At 58.0% G+C, this 21050-nt stretch overlaps 1 protein-coding gene across 2 annotated transcripts in view; it reads left to right on the forward strand.

Annotated features, from left to right (window-relative positions):
• Nucleotides 1-18510, forward strand: part of SND1 (staphylococcal nuclease and tudor domain containing 1) — a 427993-nt gene extending 409483 nt beyond the window's left edge. For both annotated transcript variants that reach the window (XM_081244332.1, XM_081244333.1), the window contains 8 exons: nt 4148-4336; nt 9467-9608; nt 12976-13099; nt 14002-14071; nt 15077-15190; nt 15965-16168; nt 17756-17800; nt 17908-18510. In XM_081244332.1, coding sequence (XP_081100458.1) covers nt 4148-4336; nt 9467-9608; nt 12976-13099; nt 14002-14071; nt 15077-15190; nt 15965-16168; nt 17756-17800; nt 17908-17973 — 954 coding nt within the window. In that variant the 3' untranslated portion in view covers nt 17974-18510. The remainder of the gene's footprint in view (nt 1-4147; nt 4337-9466; nt 9609-12975; nt 13100-14001; nt 14072-15076; nt 15191-15964; nt 16169-17755; nt 17801-17907) is intronic.
• The last annotated feature ends 2540 nt before the right edge of the window (nt 18511-21050 follow it).

Consider the following 21050-nt stretch of genomic DNA (forward strand, 5'->3'; position numbering starts at 1 on the left):
TCTACAGTTTGAGGCAGCTTGTAGGAAATTGCTGTCTATGTATCTGTATATAGTCAATCCTCATTACACATGAGTCCATATTTGCGAATTCACTTAATTACTAAAATTTATTTGTAACCTCAATCAGTACTCCTGGTGCTCTTTGGATCATTTGTAGATGCGCACGGAGTCTCCTGGTGAGCACATTCCCAGCTAAGGCTGCACAGGCAGCGGCTCTCCCTTCTTGTTTCAGCTCCTCGTTCTGCAAACAAGTGCCCTCCTTGTGGGCTATTTAGTGCCATGGTTTTCCGGGTTTTGCACTTAAAAATGGCCTCCAAGCATGGCGCTGAAGTGCTGTCTAGTGTTCCTGAGTACAAGAGGCTGTGATGCGCCTTAAGGAGAAAATCCATGTGTTAGATAAGCTTTATTCAAGCACGAGTTACAGTGCTGTTGGCTGTGAGTTCAGTGTTAATGAATCATCAATATGTATTAAATGCGGTGTCTTTAAACAGAAACGCTCATAGAAGAAGGTTGTGTTTTGATAAGTTGATAAAAATGTGACTCGAGTCTTGTAGGAACCTAACGCTGTGTTCCCCCTGGGGGCAGTGGTTCGGTATTCCCTAATTCCTTGTTCATGGTGACTTTATAGAGACAAGTACCCCCAAATAACTGTATATAAGCCTATGCGTGTGTATATGTATATATTTTTTTAATTAGGAGAAAATATCAGAAATTTGAGTCTTTAGGCTGAGTCTTAAAGTTGAACACAGAAACAGAGCTTTTACAGATACGGACCCACATAATATTATAGACAAGTCACAGATTCCTAGCAGTCAGTATGAAAGAGAGACATGATGAAGGATGAACACATATACCCACCTGGGAGCGCCCTGCTGAACCCTCTGCTTGGTTCCCATGCAACTTTCCCAGAGCTAAAGAGTCAAGACTTTGATCTTCACACTGAACCCCTGTGCCCATCCAGGCTGGGGCGTGGCCAGAAGGATAGACATAGCACAGGGTGAGGGCAGAGAGCGAGCGTCTCAGGAGCAGCGGGAACACTGGCCCAGCCCTATCCCTCCACTGAGCCCAGCCCACCTTCCCCTGAGCCCCGTTGTTTGCTTGAGAAATTACTGTGGTGGCGGCAGCTGTAATAAAAGGGGAAGCAGAGACCCAGGGGCGACAGCTTTATCTCCCTCTACAACCCAGGATGGATTGGGCGGCAGTACAGTGCCCAAGGCCAGAGATTTCTTTCCTCTGCAGCTGGCTGGGCCCAGCGGTTTGTCAAGCCCAAGTTAACATATCGATTGCAGGAAGGGAGCGGCTGGGTAAGTGTAAAGCCAGAGCTCACCTGCCAAGAGAGCCTGGCAGCTCCCCAGCAGTTCTGGCCCCAGGTGTGGCTGCTAGTCGCTGGGGTCGCCCTCTAGTGGGAGCCTTGAGAGGCTGGCATCTGGTTTGTGGCCTCAGAGGGTGAGATGTGAATTCGACATTGGCCTTGTAGAGTGGGGTCTGAGCGTGGGCACCTTATAGGAGAGAAGGGTTGTACCTGGCCAGTTGCCTCTGCAAGTCGTCTCTCTGAGGTTGTTGCCTCCATCCCAGGAATCTGGTGCCAAGAGAAGCCATCAAGCTTCGTGTCACACCGGCCCACCGCAAGCCCTCGGGCTGGAGGGAGGCCTTGTGCCGAGCAGGGCAGCCATCCTCAGTTTTAGGAAAAGGACACCTGGCAGTGAACACATGGAAGACAAGAGGTCGGGAATGGGGGTGCTGGCATGGGCCTGGGCTCAGTGTTGGTCTGGGAACTGTTCCAGTTTGATTTGCTTTCAGCTGGTCATGAGCAGGTGTGTCCTGAGCCCCCAAATGCAAAGGAGCCCAGTGGTTTGGTGGTGGGAGCCTGCGTCAGCACCCCGTACTCTACCCGTTGTCTCATGAGCCCCCAGGCACAAGGCAGGCAGCCCTCTGCTCTTCCCAGAATTCTCCTGGGACCTGCTGCTGCTTGGCCTTAGCACATTTGATAAAGCTTGGCAAATGAAGGAGATGGTCTTCTCATGTATCATCTGCCCAGTCCTGTTCTTGTCTGACCACTGCAAGCCTGGCAGCCTCTTCCTCCATCCTTAGCCCTCCCACTGTAGGGGCGCCCAGTGCTTCAGTGCCCCGGGCATTTACAAGGTGGCAAAGGGCTCCTCAGGGAGTCCGTCACTCACCTCAAGTGAATTTAGGTGGCTTATTGGCTGATGAGCTCTTGGGGCCCCTGTTTTTTTATCGAGTCCCATTTTGCCCACCTGACCTCTCCCACAAATGCAGGTCCTCCAGTAAATTAATTGCCAGAATTCGAGAAAGGAGAAACACGTTTTGCCACCTCCAGGTGCCGGACGCTGGTTCTCCCTGCTCCAGCCCTCAGCGGTGTGAGGCCCGCGTGGGGTAGACCCAGCCCAGCAGAGCCCAACACTTCCGCCCCGGCTGTACCAGGGAAGTGCAGGGTGGTGGAGGGAGCTGGCCTCAACCCAGTGGAAGGCGAAGAAGGGGCGTCAGAGGTGTGCCCAGGGGAAGGAAGGACTGCTCGTGAGACAGAGGCTGTGGGGGAGGAGGAGGGGAGGGTCTTTGCTGCTCCCAAGTCAAGCAGGCGGTAGGGAAAGAAGGCAGCAGGGCAACCTGGCTTCTGCTCTCAGCTCTGACCCTTGCGAGCTCCACTTCCCTCGTCTGTGCATCAGTTTCCCTGCCGACGAGATCAAGTTGGACTGGATGGGTCTAACATCTTGTTTTTTTCTAGCTCTCATAAACTCTGTGTATTCCCTTCTGTGCCACACCCCCGCTTCACGTGTCGTTGAACTTGCATTCCACCTGAAGGGGTGACAGGGGGGGCCTCAAGGAGGAAGAAGGGTGTTCAAGAATAGGAAGAAGCCAGGGTCCCACCTCCCTGGTCCTGCTCCTTGTCCCACCCTCATTGCCTTCCCTCCACCCGCCCAAGCCGCCTCTGTCTGCTTATAAGGAGTCCTGTCCTGGGCATCTCTCCCTGCTGAGTCAGGGCTCCGCCAGGTGGGCGGGCTGCTCTCCTCCCCCCTCGCCCCTCGAACCTAGCCCTCTGCCCTTGGCTGCTGCCACTGGCTCCAGCCCAGGCTTCAGAGAATTCCCAGGTATTTAGACACTCATTTTATTGCTTAATCGAGCTTGAAGCCATTCAAATTAATACAGGTTTTTACGTTTGTCAGCAAAGGCTTTTACAGGCCCCTTTAGCAGGAGAAGAAAGGTCAGGAGAGGATCAAAGAAGGAATTCCTCCTGGGCCTTTGCCTTCGTGAGGTGGGAGCAGAGTCCATGCCGGGTCTGGGGTCCTGGGTCTTGGGGAAGTCCTCAGGGGAGGAGGCCCGGGAGCCCTTGGGCTCTGCAGGGATCCTGCAGGGTCTGGGGATCGGCCATAGCACTCGGCCCTGAGGTCTGGGCTGATGGTGGTGAGCACACCCTTCCAGTTACGCTTTTTTAGGGATAACTTCCTGCTGGAATCACCCCCGAGCTGCCCCCGTGTGGTAGTGCACTTCCTGCCCACATCTCTCTGCTCACCTGTCCCCTTCCCTCCTCTCCTCACCTGGCTTTCATCCCACCTCTTTCATTACCTTCATTAAGCATTACTTCATTCAGCTCTTCCGGGAAGAACACAAGTTCCCCTCTCCTCGGGGATTGCCTTGTTCCCCCAGGGCCTGTCTTCAGAGAGGAGCTGGGGTTCACTGGGTGCTGAAGAAGAGTGGGATGTTCCCACAGCTATGGCCGCTGCCTGTCTCACCCCTGACCTTTATCTACATGCTTGCGCGCACGCGCGTGCACACACACACACACAGAGCTTGCTTAAGCTAAGGAGAGTCAAGTTTACCCTAGTAGCTCTCTGCCAAGGGGAAGGGGAGGGGATTTGAGAAGAAAGGGGAGTTTTGAAGTTGCTTTGTCAGTGACGTATCTGTCAACAACGGTTCTGGGCTGCAAGAGGCTGAAAAGTATAGACCAGCTCACAGCACTCAAGTGAAGGGTTCTAAGAGGCTCCCACAAGCTCCTACTCTGCTTGACTCATCCTTCCAGCTACTCCTGTCCCATGGAGTGACGGTGGTGGCAGTGGCCCAGGGCCACTGTCCTCCGCTGCCCACCCTGGGCCCCTGCTGCAGGCTGATGCCCCCCGTCTCTGCTCCCCAGGTGGAGGTGGAGGTGGAGGGCATGGACAAGGCTGGCAACTTCATCGGCTGGCTGCACATCGACAGTGCCAACCTGTCCGTCCTGCTGGTGGAGCACGCGCTCTCCAAGGTCCACTTCACCGCCGAGCGCAGCTCCTACTACAAGTCCCTGCTGTCTGCCGAGGAGGCCGCCAAGCAGAAGAAAGAGAAGGTAGGCTGTGGAACTGGGCCTGGCCGGGGAGGAGGCGGCTGCCCTCTCTCACCCTCCCCTCCACCCCGCATGCACCAGCACTGCTGTCTCCATACGACAGACAGAAGCGGTTCTGTCACCCCCTCAACTGAGTGACCCCGGTTGGCGTTGGTCTCAGACCCCATGTCAGGACCCCCATGCTGAGATGGCCCCGGACCCGCTCTGAGCACTCCCTGTTGGGCCAGCTCCGGTGGCCCTGGAGCAGGAAGCTGCCTGGAAGGTGACCTTGGAGCCCCTGGGCCGCAGGAGACCAGGAAGCCTGCCCTCCCCCGCCCTGCCCTCCGGTGCTCTCAGAGAGGCCAGTTGGCCTGCGGCCCACGTCTGAATTTCCTTCACATTGCCCTGCAGGGAAGCCCATTTTGGAAGCTGCCCCAGGAGATGCATAAAGCTGTTAGGACAGCAGATTTACAGCCCATCACTCTCTGCAGACACTGCATTGAGGAGACAAGGGGGGTGGGTCGGAAAGCAGCCTTTGGAAACAAATGGACGATTAGAGAACCCAGTGGTTTGGGTGATGGGAGCCGGGCTCGGCACCCCCCGCCCCCAGCCTGTCGCCACTGACTTACAGCCCAGCACCGATAATGGGGATAAATCAGCTGGCCACAATTTTTCAGGGCTTCTCTGAGTCTGAGGAGGATTTCATGGGACAGCCATGCTGAGCCATAAATTTGTTCCAGGAATAAACGTTTCTTTCCCCATGGGGCAGCCATCTGGCTTACAACTCGCCTCTCAGAGCCAAGGCCCAGACACCTGCCACAGGGAGGAGGGACTTTGGGGCCCGGCAGGCTCCTCGTCCTCACCCCACTCCGGATCTTCCCACCTGTCCTCTAAGAGAGGACACACCGCTACCCCCAGGGGCCCGGTCCGGGACACCATCTTGGATCTCTGTGTATGTCTTATTCCCATCCCCTAGAGATTAGGGCAGGTGACCGATCCTACTGGAGGCTGAAGGACCCCAGGGAGAGGTGGCCCCAAAAGCCAAGACAGGTAAAAGGGACTGTCCATGCCTTGGAGGAGTGAGCAGGCCACCACGGGGCCCCCAAGGAGATGTCCACGCTTCCTTGTCCCAGTTCTGCCCACATTAAACCCTCTCTGCCTAGACTGATGGGGAAGCCGACAGCCTTGGCTCCTGCAGCACAGGAACTTCCTCTTGGCGTTCCTGTTTGTGGCAGCTGAACTTAAGACTGCCACCTCCATGGGCCTCACGTGCAAATAACGGGTGGGTGTCAGTGTGGCAAGCACCGGCCTCTAAGGCCCAGATTCTGAAAGCATCTTTGCCCCCTGGCCCTGCTCCCTGGCTACTCAGCACCTGAGCTGAGAAGCTATCTCTTCAGATCTGAGTGATCTTCTACCCTCTGAGAGTAGAGACCCCAGAGGGACCAAGGAGAGGACAGAGAAGGGAATCTGGCCAAAGATGGAGGGTGGTCCCTTGCTTAGGTGCTCAACTGGGCATCACTGTTTACTACACAGTGGATTTGTCTGAAAGAACCCAAGTCATCATTTCGCGGGTGCCACGTGATGGTGCTGAGGAGTAATTGCCAGTGATTAATTACTTACTCAGGCTGTGTGGTTTTATTCCAGTCCAATTAAAATGCGGCGCACCACCCTCAGGGTGGGGGCCTGCCTGCCTCCTGGGTCCCTCTCCTGCACATCTCAGCCTCTTCGAGGATCCCGGGGTGACCTCACATGACTTGCCTCCTCCTGGTGGGGCCAGGACCCAGGAGTAGTGTGGGCAGAGCCTTGCAGCGGCCCTCAGAGTTAGCTTCACTCAGAGAAGTTGGTGGTCCGCTGGGGGACAGTAAACTGTATATCTGAGGTGTCCCCAGGATCCCCAGCCTTGCCCCACTGGTGACCCCATGAGAGCTGCCTTAGCTCTCGAGAGACAGGCACATCTGGGGTTAAAAGATCATCCTGGTACCTATGAGCTGACTGAGGAAAGTAATACAGAGAGATTTTGTGAGACAAGGAGCAAGCAGAAGTCTTAGGTGGGTGTGATGATACGCGAGTACATTTCTGAGCAGGCCTGTCTGGGGAAACCCCGCAGTGCTGTATTCCCAGCTCTTAGAATTTAGCTGCCTCCCTGCCAGGCCTAATTCCTCCCTGTGCCTTGCAGACACCTCTCCTCATGAAGAGGCCAGTCAGGCCCTCCTCTTCCTCTGTAGGAGGCTGATGCAGGGCTCCCCCCTCCGCCTCCTTTAGGGATCCGGGACAGGTCTGAGGACCAAAGAGGGAGCCGCAGATGGCAGCTGTCTGGACTGTTCCCCCATCGCCCTTCCCCCTTTGTGCCCCAGCAGGGCCCTTGACAGGGCTCTGTTGGCCATTGATTGGCTTTTACTGAGCTTGGCTTCCCCGATGCGGGCTTGAAGGCCTCCACCACCCTGGCCCCATGCCAGCCCCACCTCCGGAGCCTCCTGAGCAGCGATATTAAATAGGATCTAGAAAGGAAAGGCTCCAGCCAGTGGAGCCTCAGTCCACACTGCCCATCGTTTGCCAGGAGGCGCGCCCAGGGCTCCCCAGGGAGGAGGGAGGGCCAGGGGCAGGGTGAGAACAGGAGGGGAGACAGCCTCTACTCCTGACCTGGCCCCGGGATGCAAAAGCGATCTGAGCAGGACAGGAAATGGCGCGACGGAGCAGCATGTAGCAGAGGAGGGAGGGGCTCCCCTTGCCCACTGCCCACTTGTGTCTGTAGCCAGGGCCATGGCGGGGTCACAGAGGGTGTCTTGCCAATGTGTCTGTCCCCTCCCTGCCTAGGTTCTGCAGGGGGCAACAGAAGCCAGTGTGGGTAAAGCAGGCCCTTGTTCTAAGGGTGGGGACCTGGGCGGCCAAGCCCATCCAGTTGACTGACTGCTCCCCACCAGGAAGCCACACTGACCAGCTTGGGAAGGGACCCCGCCCGGCTCCACGACTGAAGGGCCAAGCCCGTCCTCTCCTACAAGTGGAGCTCCTCCATCTGAGGAGGAGTTCTCCCTCTTCTGCCCTTTAGCAACCTGGTGTGCTTCCCGTGTCTTCTCACCTCAGGGGACAGCAATATACACCCCTGTGCTCCCCTCCTGCTGCCCCGGCGGCTGTGGGACACCGACGGGACTGGCCCGTTGCCGCCTCCTTGTAGGAGAGGGGCCTGAGGGCCAACCCGAGGCTTTGTTTGCATCATCCGTGACCTCTAGCCCGCTGCCCCCCTGCACCTGCCAGGGAAGACGCTCCACCTCCTCTCTCCCAGGAGGAAACCTGATGCTGTCGCCTGAGGCACCTTTACTTGAGGAGTCGTTAGCCGTTTCTGCTCTTACCCCGTCAGTCTGTTCCTAATTCACCCACACGGAAGAAGAGCCTCCTTCCGTACAGCGGTACAGCCGAGGGAAGCCAGGTGGAGTTAGGATGGGGGCCCGCGCAGGAGGCAGCACAGGGGCCCTGCGTCTCCAGCCCTCTGTGTGCTGGGAAAGGAGGGAGCACGATGGGAGAGGGGAGGGCCGCCGACTTGGTCTGCAGCGGGTAGGGGCACCGAGTGCAGACAGATTGGAGGGTGGTGTGGTGGGAAAGGGGGCCAGAGGACAGACTGCTGGGTCAGGAGGGCCACTGCTGGGGAGGGGCCAGAAGTTCGGGCCCAGGTGACGTCTCTCCCATCCCTCTCCGCCCCCGTCTGGCAGCCTCCCCCCGGCTCAGAAAGTCCCTGTTGCTCATTCCAGTTCTCGGGGCCCTTGCCTCTCCTGGGGGAGGGACACACACGCGTGCCACATTAAAGGCAGGAGCATGGCCTCTGCGGGTGTGGCCCAAAGTGGGTCAGTAATTCCAGCCTTCATGCCCTTCAGCTGCTTGCTTCCTGATGCCCCCAGGAGTCCGTGTGTCAGCTGCGTGATCATGTGGTCATACTCTGCCATCTCTTGCAAGGGAAGAAAAGGCGACTCAGAAGGCATGTGACTTGACAAAAGTCACACAGCAAAGTAAAGGGCAAAATGAAAAGACCAGAGTCCACATCTCCCCACCTACAGCTTTCCCCGTTGCTCAGTACTACCTTTTGTGTCCAGAGGCCCAGTCACTGCCAAAATTCCCCTTGAAGAGCTCTAGGGCCAGGCCGCCTGTGTTCAAATCCTGGTTCTGCTACATCTTGCAAGCCTGTGTGCCTCAGTTTCTTCATTTGTAAAAACAGGGGTAATGTTTATACCTTTTCAAACAGTTGTCGTGAGGATTAAATGAGCTAGTACTTGGATAACATTTAGTGTGGCACCTAGTAAGCATATAAGGTTTGGGCTGATATTTTATCACCACCCCACTCATTCCTGTGTGTGTGTCTGTGGGACCCCGTGTGCGGTCCAGTCCCCCGGACTCCCCCACCCCGTTTCCAGCACTCAGATGGAGAGCCACCTCCCTCCCCTGCTATGACAGGCCTCACTACTGGGATAATCTCCTGGCCGCAGGATTGGATGTGACATGCTGTCACCCCGAATCAGCTCTGAGCCGCTACAACCCTGACAGTGCAGGGCTGGGGGGAAGGGAGAGGGAAGGGTGGAGGGGCGTGGCCCAGCTTCTGAGCCGGGGTCAGAGCAGCCTGCTGGAGGTGAGAACAGAGGCATCCTCGCACAGTGGCAGCCCTCGCCTCCGCGGCCCAGGGCTGTCACTTGGAGAGTCTCAGGAGCGCCTGTGGCCCTGTGACAGTGGGAGGGCCTGGAGAGTTCAGAGTGACCCCCGCAGGGTGGTATGAGGGAGGGCGATGGGGACCCAGCACCACTCCAGCACCGAGGTTCGCATACGCTGGTATGCGTGAGAATGGGAATCCCTGGGGAGACTTTGGTTTTGACTCACTTTTCCTGGGACCCTGAGAGCACATCCTGATTTGGCAGGCTGGGGTGGGACCCAGGCACCTACGTTTTCAGTAAGCTCCCCAGTTGCTTCTGACGCCTGTCAGAGCCACTGGATGGGATGTGCTCTCCCCACCCCCGCCCAGAGGTAGGAGGGTTCCAGGGGCTTATCCTGTGGTGACATCACCTCCACACTCACCCGCCGGGGCGGTGATTCCCCCCTGCCTGGAGCCCCTTTCCTGGCACCCTTTCTGACTTCACTTCCTCATCCCCTCCTCCCCTGTGCTGACCGCACACGCAGGTCTGGGCCCGCTACGAGGAGCAGCCCGTGGAGGAGGTGGCGCCCGTGCTGGAGGAGAAGGAGCGCTCGGCCAGCTACAAGCCAGTGTTTGTGACTGAGATCACCGACGACCTGCACTTCTACGTGCAGGATGTGGAGACGGGTGAGCACACAGGCGCGGCCCCTCACGGCTGCTGGCATGACCTGGCCCGCCTCAGGGCCCCTCTGTCCAGTGGGAGGGAGGGACACAGCCCAGGGCTTCCGGGGGCCTCCCCGAATAGCCTGCGGCTGCTGCCCACCTCCCGGGCCCGAGGTCGTTTTATCAGCTGCAAGTGACCGCGGAGCGGGTGAGGCTGAGCAGGTCCTCTGAGGACTGGTGAGATAACCAGTTTTGTCTGGGTGGTGCTCGGAGACTCTTAGGTAATTGTTTTAGTCCCAGACACCCCTGGCAGGGCTGGGCAGGAGGACTTGTAGCCCTCAGAGTGTACCAGGAAGCAACGGACAGATTGTCTCTGTGTGGTCGGGAAGCACAAGCCGGCTCTGCTAAGTGCCTCTCCCGCTCAGCTTCCGTGGGAGGCGAGGAGGGGGAGCCTGGGCTTGTCTTTGCTGGGGTTTCTCCTTCTCCACAGGTTGCCACAGCCCTGAGTGGTAGCCAGTTGCCATGGTAACTGGCAGCACGCTAGGGGAAGTCATCCCCAGAAAGTCTTTCTGAAGGACCCTCTCTCTCCACCCTCTTCCTTCCTCCTGCCCTCAAGTGCAGCGCACCGTGGCCAGGGTCCCCTCGGCAGAGACCTCAGGCTTCTGGAGGAGAGAGGGCAGTAGAGCCGGCTCTCCCAGCAGCTGCGCTGGGGCCCCTCCAGCCCAGCTTCCCACCTTTACTCCCTTCACTGTCGCCATCCTGACCTCCCTCCTCTCGTTGCCACCCTCTGCAGGGAAACGTTTTAGTTGAGGTCAGAGGAAAAAGCTCTCAGAGCCAGCTCTCGGTCCACAGAGCCAGATCCTTGCAGGGCGGAGGGGGCTGAAGGTGTCGGTGGCACTGGAGGCAGCCCCGTAGGTGGCAGGGTGCGGCTGTGCCCGCCCTCCCCGGCCCCACCCCCAGGCCCACTCCAGATTGTCAGCAGCCTCGCCTCAGCCACCTCCCCTCTAATGATATTTCCCAGGCAGGTACCTGCTCTTGTGGCAATGTCATTTCACCGGGAAAGACTGATCATCTCGAGCCCTGGGCTGGCTGTACTTGGGAGGGGAGCGAAGCCAGGGAGGGGCGGAGATGGAAATGATGAGCCTGGAGGATTCGGTTCTCTTGTGGCCAGCTGTAATCCTGGTGGGAGGGGGCCCAGCCTTTGCCTTGGGACTGAAGCCGGGAGGGGGCCTCCAGGCTGGGTGGTGTGGAGTGGGGGGAGTCTGGGTGGTGGTCCAGGTAGGAAGGAGAGCTATTCCTAAGCACAGGAGCCAGCGAGAATGGCCCTTGGAGAGCTTGGGGAAAGGGAACTCAAAGAAGACCCTGCCCAGGGTACCCCGGCTCCCATGCAGGCTCCACCGGGCCTCTGGGTCCTGCTGGGTAGACCTGCCTTGAGTAAGAACAGGCCCCGGCGTCTCCAGGAGACAGAGCTTGAGGGTTCAAGGCCTCTGCCCGCATACTGTCTGTGATCTCAGAGGCTTCCTATGCCAGCTCTGTACCCCGCCTGGCCGTCTCTGACTGCTCTCGGAAGCCAGGACGCTGCCCTGAGCGGTAGCCAAGGCAGATAATAGGGAGAGAAAGAGAACTTGGGGGAAACCGTGTATTGTTGGAAGATTGGAGGAGCGAGTGAGGTGCTGTGTGGCACGCCACCTGGATAGGTGTAGGCTCCCGAGAAAACCCTGCCTTCCATCAGATCTGTGACAACGAACCTCAGCGTACACAGCCTCCCTCTCCTGCAACCTTTTACCCCTCTTGGAGGCAGGGACATCCTCTGGCCCTGTTTCCCTTCTCTTAATTAAAGCCTGCCTTCGGGAAGGATCTGGTGAAATGACGAACACATTGCCATTGGCTCTAAATGACCAACCGGGCTCTGTGTAAGGGCTTCCCAGAGGGCTTTGCCTGTTCGCAGAACTGTTGCCTCGGAGCAAAATAATAATAATAATAATAATAAAAATAGACCAAGTATGGCAGGACCTTGCCTGCGTAGAGGTAGCTTCTTAGTCCCTGAAATTTTACTGTCTGGGCAAGGAACGCAGGCGCAGGAGAACGGAGCGTTTATTGCCGGGCGGGGGGAGGGCAGCGCCTTCTGAAAAGTCCCTGAAACCGTCCTGTGAACACCGGCATGGGGGCCCGAGAGTGTGGACAGGGCGCGCGCCTGCGGGCCCCTCTTCAGCACTGCGATCATCAGGCACCCTGCACAGCCGGGGCTTTACTGGGTCTCTTGAGAGTGAGCAGAACCGAGTGAGCTATGGTCTGTGCCGTGAAGGAGCTCCCGGTGTAGTGGCAGAAACATAAACCAGACGGGGAATGGAGAAGGCCCACTGTGACAAGCGTACCAACGGCCGTCATGTGTCAGGCCCTTGTAACAGAGTGGCCGGGGGCCCTGAGGATGGGGGGCGAGTCCTTCACCACCACCAGCCGCCCTCGCCTCAGAGAGGGAAGGGGGAGCAAAGGGCCTGCTGAGAGCTTGAGTCGGGCCCAGAGGGACGCAAAGGAGAAGCCACTGGGGGCTGATGCTCAGCAGAGTAGAGGTGAGGGGCTGTGGCAGGAAGGAGCCAGGGGAGGGCTCTGAGAAGACCTTGGGGCTTGCCACACCCAGAGAAAAACAGAGCAGCAGCAGGGACCGATGACCCAGGGGCAGTGGTTCGGGAAAGACAAGGCAGGGAAGGGGTCTCCCTCCCCCGAAAGGAGGAGGGCAGTGAGTTGGCCTGGGAGGGTGGGAGCCCAGCCTGGCAGCACTTGAAGGTTCAGTTCAGCATGTGTCTCACGGGGCGCGTCAGGTCAGAGTGTCCACATTGGAATAGACTGAGACTGGGCCCTGCTGCCAGAACTGTTCCCCGCCTTGCACAGCGCAGGTTCTGAGGCCCTTTCCTTGTCCAGGGTCATATGGGGCCCATCCTTCAGCTCCACTTTTGCCCCCAGGAGACGTTGCAGAGAGTGGCTGCTGTCCGTCACCGCCTCTATGGCCCAGGCCGGGGCCCGCCCTGGTAGGAATGGAGAAGGCTGGCTGGCCTTGGCCTTGCTTAGTGTCCACTTATTTCCTCTACCTCCTAAACCAAAGCCCAGGAACATTCCCTAGGGCATCTCTGGCCACAGCCAGTAGATTGGAGAGCCGAGACTGGAAGACTGGGTGCCTCTAAGGCCTGAAGTGTCAGCAAGATACTGTGAAACCTCCTCGACCAGGGACCAGAGAGGACTTCCCTGTGGGACGGGGGCAAGCCAGTGCCGCGGGCACCCTACAGCATTCCACATCCTGCCCACTCCCCAGGCTCATCTGCCTCCCCAGCCCCATCTAGAGATGATACTCCAAGGTACATGGCACCCAGGTCTCACTCCCTGTTCCTCCCCACAGGCACCCAGTTGGAGAAGCTGATGGAGAACATGCGCAATGACATCGCCAGCCACCCTCCCATCGAGGGCTCCTATGCCCCCCGCCGGGGCGAATTCTGCATTGCCAAATTTGTAGACGGAGAATGGTAGGCCCCCTGGACCTGACCAAGGCAAAGAGTCTAAAGTAGGAGTAACAGCAGTTCTGTCCCCAGGGCCCAGGCCTGCAGAGCCACTAGCCAGACTTCAGGCATTTGCCGTAGTGGCCGGCTTTCCACTGGATGCTTGTTCTTGACCTTGGCCAGCTCTCCGGAGTGGCCCTCTTTGTTGCCCACAGCCCGTTTGCGGCCTGCGCTTTAACCCGTGGTTTTTCTGCAGTCAGCCTCTGGCGTAAAGAAGTGTCCCTCCTTCTCTCTCCTGGCCTACTCCTTTGGGGAAGCCCTGGCTGGCTGGAGCTCTCCAACACCCCCCTCACCCCACACAGGAAAAATGACATCAGGGTGGGGGTAGGGGGCGGGGTGAGGGCAGAGGCTGGTGCTCAGTGAGCCTGGACCAGCCGCCACCCTCCACCCCAGCTGCCTGGGACGTGAGCGGCAGCGCTCACAAGCTGCAAGAAGGTCACTTCTGTCTGATCTACCAAGCGTGGGGCCCATGGCCTTCCCAGGGTGACGAAGTGATGTGGATGCGTTCCCTGCTGTGGCCTCCCAGGCAGATCTGCCGGCTAATTACAGCTGCTGTTTAGTGTGCTGGGTTTAAACAGCAGGCATCAATCTAGTCATTAGTCGTGTCGCTTTATGCCCCAAGGACACATTAATCTGCTCCACACGCTGCCCTCTCCCTCTGCTCCCAGCTATGCTCTGATTCCATTAAATGGTGGCCACAGCACCCTGAGCTGTGGAGTCTGAGAACTGCCCTTTGTGACACCCATGGGTGTTCACTCTGAGCCCTGGGCAGGGAAATGCTGTAGCCCCTGCCCTGCCACTGCTGGCGCTCCAGGGAGACCGGCCTCCTCGGGGCTGTCCCTTGAGTTCTGCCCGTGATGCCACTGCAGGTACCGCGCCCGAGTGGAGAAAGTCGAGTCTCCTGCCAAAGTACACGTCTTCTACATCGACTATGGCAACGTGAGTGCGGGGGCCAGGAGGTGGACGAGTGCGCAAGGGAGGGGCCCCAAGTGCCACCAGGGACCCTTCAACATAGTAGGCCCCTAGGTCAAGTCCATCTGCCCTCTCCAAGGTCCCTCTGAGCTTTAGACTTCCTCCCTGACGGAATGGTGAGCGTGTGGGCCTCTCTCCTGTTCCTCTAACAGGCCCGTGACCCCTGAGTGACTGGGCAAAACTGGTATCTCTGGTCCGAGGCCTTTGAGCACTGAGTGGTCCTCTGTCCAGGCCCAGCAGCCACAGTCCCGGTTCCTCTGAAGAGTGGGTCCCTGAAGGCCCCTGGTCCACGTGCTCAACTGGGTCCTTGTGTGCTGATCCCCAGCACATCCCAAACCCAGGCTTGCTGGGAGGGGGCTGGTACCCCTGGGAGAAATGCCCCTTGGGCTGGGCCTGGGAGTCTCCCAGCAGTAAGCAGGACAGAATGCTGTCGTTCAGAGCCATGCCGCTCCTGAGGACTAGTGTGGAAGGGCCGTTAATAGAAAGCCCATAGCTGGGCCACACTCCCACCTTACCACCCAGGAATACACAGAGGAAGTGGTCTTGCCAGGCTGGGGTTGCCCCACACACCTGAGCCAGAACCACTAGCAGGCGGGGCACTGCCTGGACCCTCGTCTTGGAGCGCTCTTCCAGCCAGGGCCCCCCCAGCCTGTGGGAAAGGGGTCAGGGAGCCCATGTCACAGAGGGAAGGTATTGGGGGAAAGTGGAGACAGTGATTAGAGTTGAGCTACCAGGTTGGGTATACAGTAGGAGCTACTAGGTGTGCCACCACCAGGCCCAGCTTCCCACCTCCCAGGCTTTGCGGACTGGGCGAGTCCGTGTATGTGGCTACTTGGAAACGAGCCCTGGGGGATGGGGTGGGGGATGGAGGCGCTGAGTTAGAATCCCTAGGGGCCTGGCCGTGCGAGTTGTCCCCCGAGAGCAAGGGAGCTCCGAGTGTGTGATGCGGTTGGCCTGGTGTGTCCTCTGCAGAGAGAGATCCTGCCATCCTCCCGCCTGGGCACCCTGCCACCTACCTTCAGCACTCGCGTGCTGCCAGCCCAAGCCACGGAGTATGCCTTCGCCTTCATCCAGGTGCCCCAAGACGTGAGTCTCCGCGCCTTCCTTCCTCTCAGCGGGGACTGTCCCATGACACTCAGGCACTGCTGCAGTCCCAGCACGTATCTGCACGAAGGAAACCCAGCCCCGTCCTGGATCCCACCCCTCCCTCACCCTAGCCCCCTCTCACGGGGCTGAGCCCCCAGCGCGTCCCTGGTTAGTGGCCACTGTCTTTAGCTTCTTGGGCTCTCGGCTGCAGTGGTCTCCCAGCACTCCTTCCAGGCTCAGACGATGCCGCCAGAAGTAACTGCCCCCAAACAGCTCTGACCATGTCACACCTCTGCCGAAAATCCTCCACTGAGGTCCCACTGGCTGATGGGAGGAGTAGAAACAATGGTGACGGTCTGTGAGTCACGGGAGAGAGGGGCGTGGCCAAGGAGGTTGAGGGAAGGTGGCATCGGAGCCTCTGAGCTGGCTCTTGAGAAACAGGGGGCCTTGTGGGCCAGGGCACGTTGGGCGAAGACTGGTCCAGCAACCACAGCCGGGTGTCGGGGGCCCTGCGGGCAGCAGCAGGAGATGTCAGGCCCTGTCTGCCTGGGCAGGGAGGTTATTCTTCATGTTGTGGGCGGGAGGGGCTGTGGGCAAGGGGGCCCTTCATGTCCAGAGCCTGTTTCCTCCCTCGCTGGCGTCTAAGCAGGGAGTGAGGTGATGCCGGCACGTGCTGGGCAGACTTCCTTGAAGTCCGTGAACAGGACCCGGGGCCCTCATGGCTCATGGCTGGCGCTTGCCTCTCACGCTGACCGGGGTGTGTCCCTGCCGCAGGAGGATGCTCGAACAGACGCCGTGGACAGCGTGGTGCGAGACATCCAGAACACACAGTGCCTGCTCAACGTGGAGCACCTGAGCGCCGGCTGTCCCCACGTCACCTTGCAGTTTGCCGACTCCAAGGGGGACGTGGGGCTGGGCTTGGTGAAGGAGGGATTGGTCATGGTGGAGGTGCGCAAGGAGAAACAGTTCCAGAAGGTGGTACGTGCTGCGGATGTGGGGTGTCCCTCGCGCCTCCCACCGCCGTCACGGGGGGACTGGGAGGGGACTGCACTGGGAGCCAGAGGGGCACCCACCGTCTTGCTGCTCCTGTTGGGGGAAGATAATGGATTTGCGTTTGTTGGGGTTTAAAATTTAAAAAGCTAATTACATCCCAAATTAATTGGCTGCTGGTTTGGCTGAAAACACAGCTGCAAACTGGAGCGGAAGGTTTGCCTTTGCCCGCACCCCCGGTGACAGGCCAGGAAGCTCTGCCGGGGGTGGCGTGGAGAAGGTCACAGCCTGTTGTGCTGTCTCTCCCGTCCTCACTTGCTCCTCTCCCAGTCCATGACCAGCTCCCAGCACTCAGCGCCACTCTGCCACGACACCCCTTCAGCCTGTTTGGAGAGGCGCAGGGCTTAGAGCTGGGCCTGAGCCCCGCCTCCCTCGTTCATGAGACATCTGGCCCTAGAGATCAGCCTTTGGAAGCCTGAGTCTCCCATTCATGACGTGAGGAGAGCACAGCCGGCCCGGATGCTCCATAGGGTGGACCATGAGGATCGGGGGCTGACACCTGGGAAACCTCCTTGCACTGCTCATTTGTTGATCACGAGGACCAGGCCTCTCCCACTCAACCCCGTTCCCACCCCAGTTTCCCCCAGCCTCTCCCCACGACATGCCAGCCTCGAGGGATGGGCCAGGCCGGTGGGAAGCTCGTGCCCTTCTGCAGCGCCTAGCTCCCCCGCACTCCTGAGTGGAGGGACACGAGCGGCAGGGTTGAAACCAGTGTTCTCTGTCCACTGTGCCCTTGCTTCCCCTTCTCCCCCGTCTCTTGCCTTTCCTCTGTTCCCACATAACGATTGGTGGTTTGTGGATCCATGGCTCTGGTTCTGCAAGTTGATTAACTCATTTGGAACAAGACCTCAGTGTGAGTCACTTCTGTGCCTCATCTGGACAGGAAGGACCTGACCGTAGTCTTCCCCCCAGTGTCCTAGATCACTCCTAGGAGTTAGCTTAAGTTTCCCTATAAAATTGGAGCTCTTAGTGTCCACCATACGAAGCTACCCATAATGTCGCTGGTGTCTAGAAACAGCTAATGTATTCATTCATTCACTTACTCTTTTAGTAAATATTTACTGAGGACCGACAGGTCTCAGTGAACAAGAGACAACGTTCCATGGAGCTTACATTCAAGCATGAGGAGACAAAGAAGAAAATAAATATAATAAGTCAACAAAATTAAATGTTAGACGATAAGTGCAATGGAAAAAGGGAAAGTAGAAGTAAAGACAGGGACTCAGGAGTATGTCGGAGGGAGTGGTGGTGATTTTAAATGGGGTCATTTGAGGCCTCGTTAAGAAGGTGATACTTGACCAAAGACGTGAAGGGGCAGGATGGGTCGCCAGGTGGACAGGAGGGGAAGCGTGTTTCAGACGGGTGAGACAGCCAGCATGGAGAGTCGAGAAACAGCCAGGAGACTGTGACTCTGCACTTGGATTTTCCTTGGAGGGAGCTGGGGACCCGGTGAGCAGGGCAGTGACGTGACCTGGGCCTCACCCTGACCACCCCTGTGTCCTCTTGTCCCGCCAGATCACAGAATACCTGAACGCACAGGAGTCAGCCAAGAGCGCCAGGGTGAGTTTTTGCCTCAGGAGCCCCAGAGGGTGCTGAGACAGGGGCTTGGCCGTTTGGGTCCCAGCAGGTCCCACCTCCCTGAAGAGCCATTTTCTGTTTTCTCGCAGCTGAACCTGTGGCGCTACGGAGACTTCCGAGCCGATGACGCAGATGAGTTTGGCTACAGCCGCTAGGGAATCGGGTCTGGCCCCCAGCACCGCTCACGCCAGTACCTCTTCCTCTGCCGGGAGGGGGTTTTCAGCTCCAGACCTCAAATTGGGGGCATAGATTGGGTCCAGCTTTGCTTCAGTGTATAGGAATGTCTTGTAGGGTGGCATCTGGGCTGGGGACGGGGGGTGGGGGGAGTCCAAGGCTTGCAGGGGACAGGCCACTGTCTTCTGCGAGGACAGGCACTTCCATCCGCCGTCTCTCCCAGCTGATTTTGTTTCTCTTTGGGGGTTTGTTTTCTAAAACTTGTCCTCAGATCAGGAAGAAACATGAAAGACTTTGTCCTATGGAGGGCATGATCCTGGCACCCAAGGCCAGCTGGCACCCCACTTCTATCCCAGACTCCCCTTTTCCCCAGCTCTCTGTCCAGCTGTTGATTACGTGATTTCTCTGATACGTCCATTCTCAAATGCCAGCGTGTCCACGTCTGCCCCTTTGCTAGCCCTCCCCATTTCTGTATTTAAAGCTTTTGAGGCCCAATAAAATAGTACATGCTGTCTGCAGCCCTTATTGGTCATGGTGGAGGCCAGAGCCCAGGGTTTCGTCAGCCCCAGCCAGGAGGAGACCTGGGCACTTGAATGACCCCTGAGGTCTAATCCATATGCCTGGCCACACCTCCTAGAAACATAGCCAGTCATGGGAAGCAGGGCAGGCCTTCAGAGTTCCAAGAAACTCCTGGGGCCTGGTGGGCGTACCTGACACCATGGCCATCATGCAGAAGGCTGGGGATCTTCTCTTTTGGCTCATCTGCACGTGGCTGCCCTCAAGAACCTTAGCAGCTCGGCAAGCAGTGCCCAGGATACTCCATGCAGGAAAGGCCAGGCTCGGTCCTGCCAGGCCCAGGCGGGAAGTTGCTGGGCCTGTCCTTTGGCAGGACCCACCAGAGCCCCAACAGGGGGCCAGAAGGGACTTGGCCGAGGGAGATGAGGTGATTTCCCTCTCCCTGCTGTAACAGAAGGAAAGGCTAATGCCAGATAGGCTGGCACAACATGTGTTAAGGTCAGTGGCCCCTGGTCCCTGCCCAGCTCCCTCCAGCTGGAGAATGGAGCTGGAGGATGGGGGCTCCAAGAGGGGTCTGGGCAGCAGGCTGAGGAGAGCTCGTCTCCCCAGGTTAGCTCTGGGTCTGTTTGACTTGACAAGGTGTCCCCCAAGTCCTCCAGGTGGAGCTGGCCATGGAGCTCAGAAACCCCAGGCTCCTCCTAGCCCCTGACGGGGGAGCCCTGAGAGCGGCCACCGTGGTGTGTTCAGTGAGGGGCCTGCGTGCTTCTCAGGGCACGAAAGCAGGTGTACGCGTATTGGGGGCTCACCACTCCAGCAGCTGCAGTGTCCAGGGGACCTGCCCGTTCTCCCAAACCCCAGGGCCCCACCCTTGTGGCTCTGACCTTCCCAGGCACATACTCTGGTGTCACATGGTGGCCCGTCTTCTTGGCAGCCCCACTTGCCCCCCCACATTCTGATCTGGGGTGATGCTCCAAGCTGCCATGTAAGATTGGTTCTTCGGTCAAGTCTTTGGGGAAAGTCAGTGGAGGTGATGGGGCCTGGCTGGCCAGCTCTCATTCCTAAACAAGGTCCTGGGCCCCAGAAAATTCTGGCTCCTGGCAGTTTTGCCCCACACCCACTCATTCAGGCCCAGGGGTCACGTGGGGTTCTATCCAGGACTCCTGTCTTCCTATACTCCTAAAGCAGGGCAGGCCTTCAGAGCTCCAAGCAACTCCTGGGGCCTGGTGGGTGTACCTGGCACCATGGCCATCATGCAGAAGGCTGGAGATCTTTTTTGCCTCATCTGCACATGGCTCCCCTCAGGGACCTCTGGGTTGGTCAGAACGAGTGTTTATGCTCCTCAAATCAGAACCTCCTTATGGTCCAGTAAACTGTTTTCCATGACTCCGTACAGCCCCTGTGCGGCCCGAGAAGTCTGCAGGAACGGGTGTGAGTCTCTCCATCTGTCTCCCACTCCTGGGGAAGCTGTTCTGCCCCCGCAGGCAGGCCCATTCCCACCACGGTCTCTCATTTTATTTTTCTCCATCGTGGAGGCTGGTCATGGAAAAGAAAATGCCCCGTTCACCCATTTCTCTACCTCCTGGTAGGGCCCAGAGGTAGGTCGGTGTGTATTCATTTGAACGCGATTGGCAGAGGGGCGAGATGCCAGCTCACTCTTTTGTAAAAGGGTCTGAAGTCATCTCACTGTCTTAACAGTTGCCTTGGTTACATCTGTGCCCAAGGATAAACCCTTCATGGTTCTCCAATTGAAATGATGCCTGAGCCTTCCCACTTCTGACTTGCTTTCTCCAAGGCTGATTTAGACAAAGGTCAGAATATTCACCAGGCCAGAAGGGCCTGCTGCTGCTGGTTTTGGCCCCAGCTCAGTGTTACTCTGTTTGCCACATTGATTGAGTTCCTGAGGTCTGTCCTGGGCAGGGCTGGGACCAGGGTGAGGCGAGCCAGGCACCTAGGGTGCAGAATATAAGGAGGCACTCAAGAGTGTGCAGGTGCATTGGCGTATTTTGTTTTCATCCCCAGTTGAGGCCAGTCAGCACCAGCACTTGCACAAGGAGCACCAAAAAAAAAAAAAAAAAAACCTCTCCAAAGGCCCTTCTCCTGCTAGAGTTGCAAAACATGGCTCTTGGTGTCAGGATCATAAGCTCTGCCTTCCCATCCACCTTTCCAGTTGAACAACAGAATCTTTTGAGCACCTATCATTCATCCACCCATCCATCCATCCATCCATCCATCCACCAAACACGGATTAAGACCCAGCAGCACCGGCACAGCGATGGGTTCAGTGAGTGCCAAGACCACCTCCACAGGCTCTCGGAGGCGTGGCAGTCTAGGTGCGGAGGAGGAACCAGATGCTGAAACACCCATAACAAGCCACAGCAGTGGCAGCGCACGAGGATGAGGGACTGAGGCCCTCGCCTGGTGGCTGGGGAGGCATCACAGAGGAGGAGGGCCGAGTTGGGCTAATGGATGGCAGGAGAGCAGCACGGCTAACCTGGGCAGGCTCTGGAAGTTTCCCAGTCTCTGAGGGCTGATGCTGCAGACT

Source organism: Mesoplodon bidens (assembly GCF_964165515.1).
Source record: "Mesoplodon bidens genome assembly, chromosome: 9".
NCBI lineage: Eukaryota > Metazoa > Chordata > Mammalia > Artiodactyla > Ziphiidae > Mesoplodon > Mesoplodon bidens.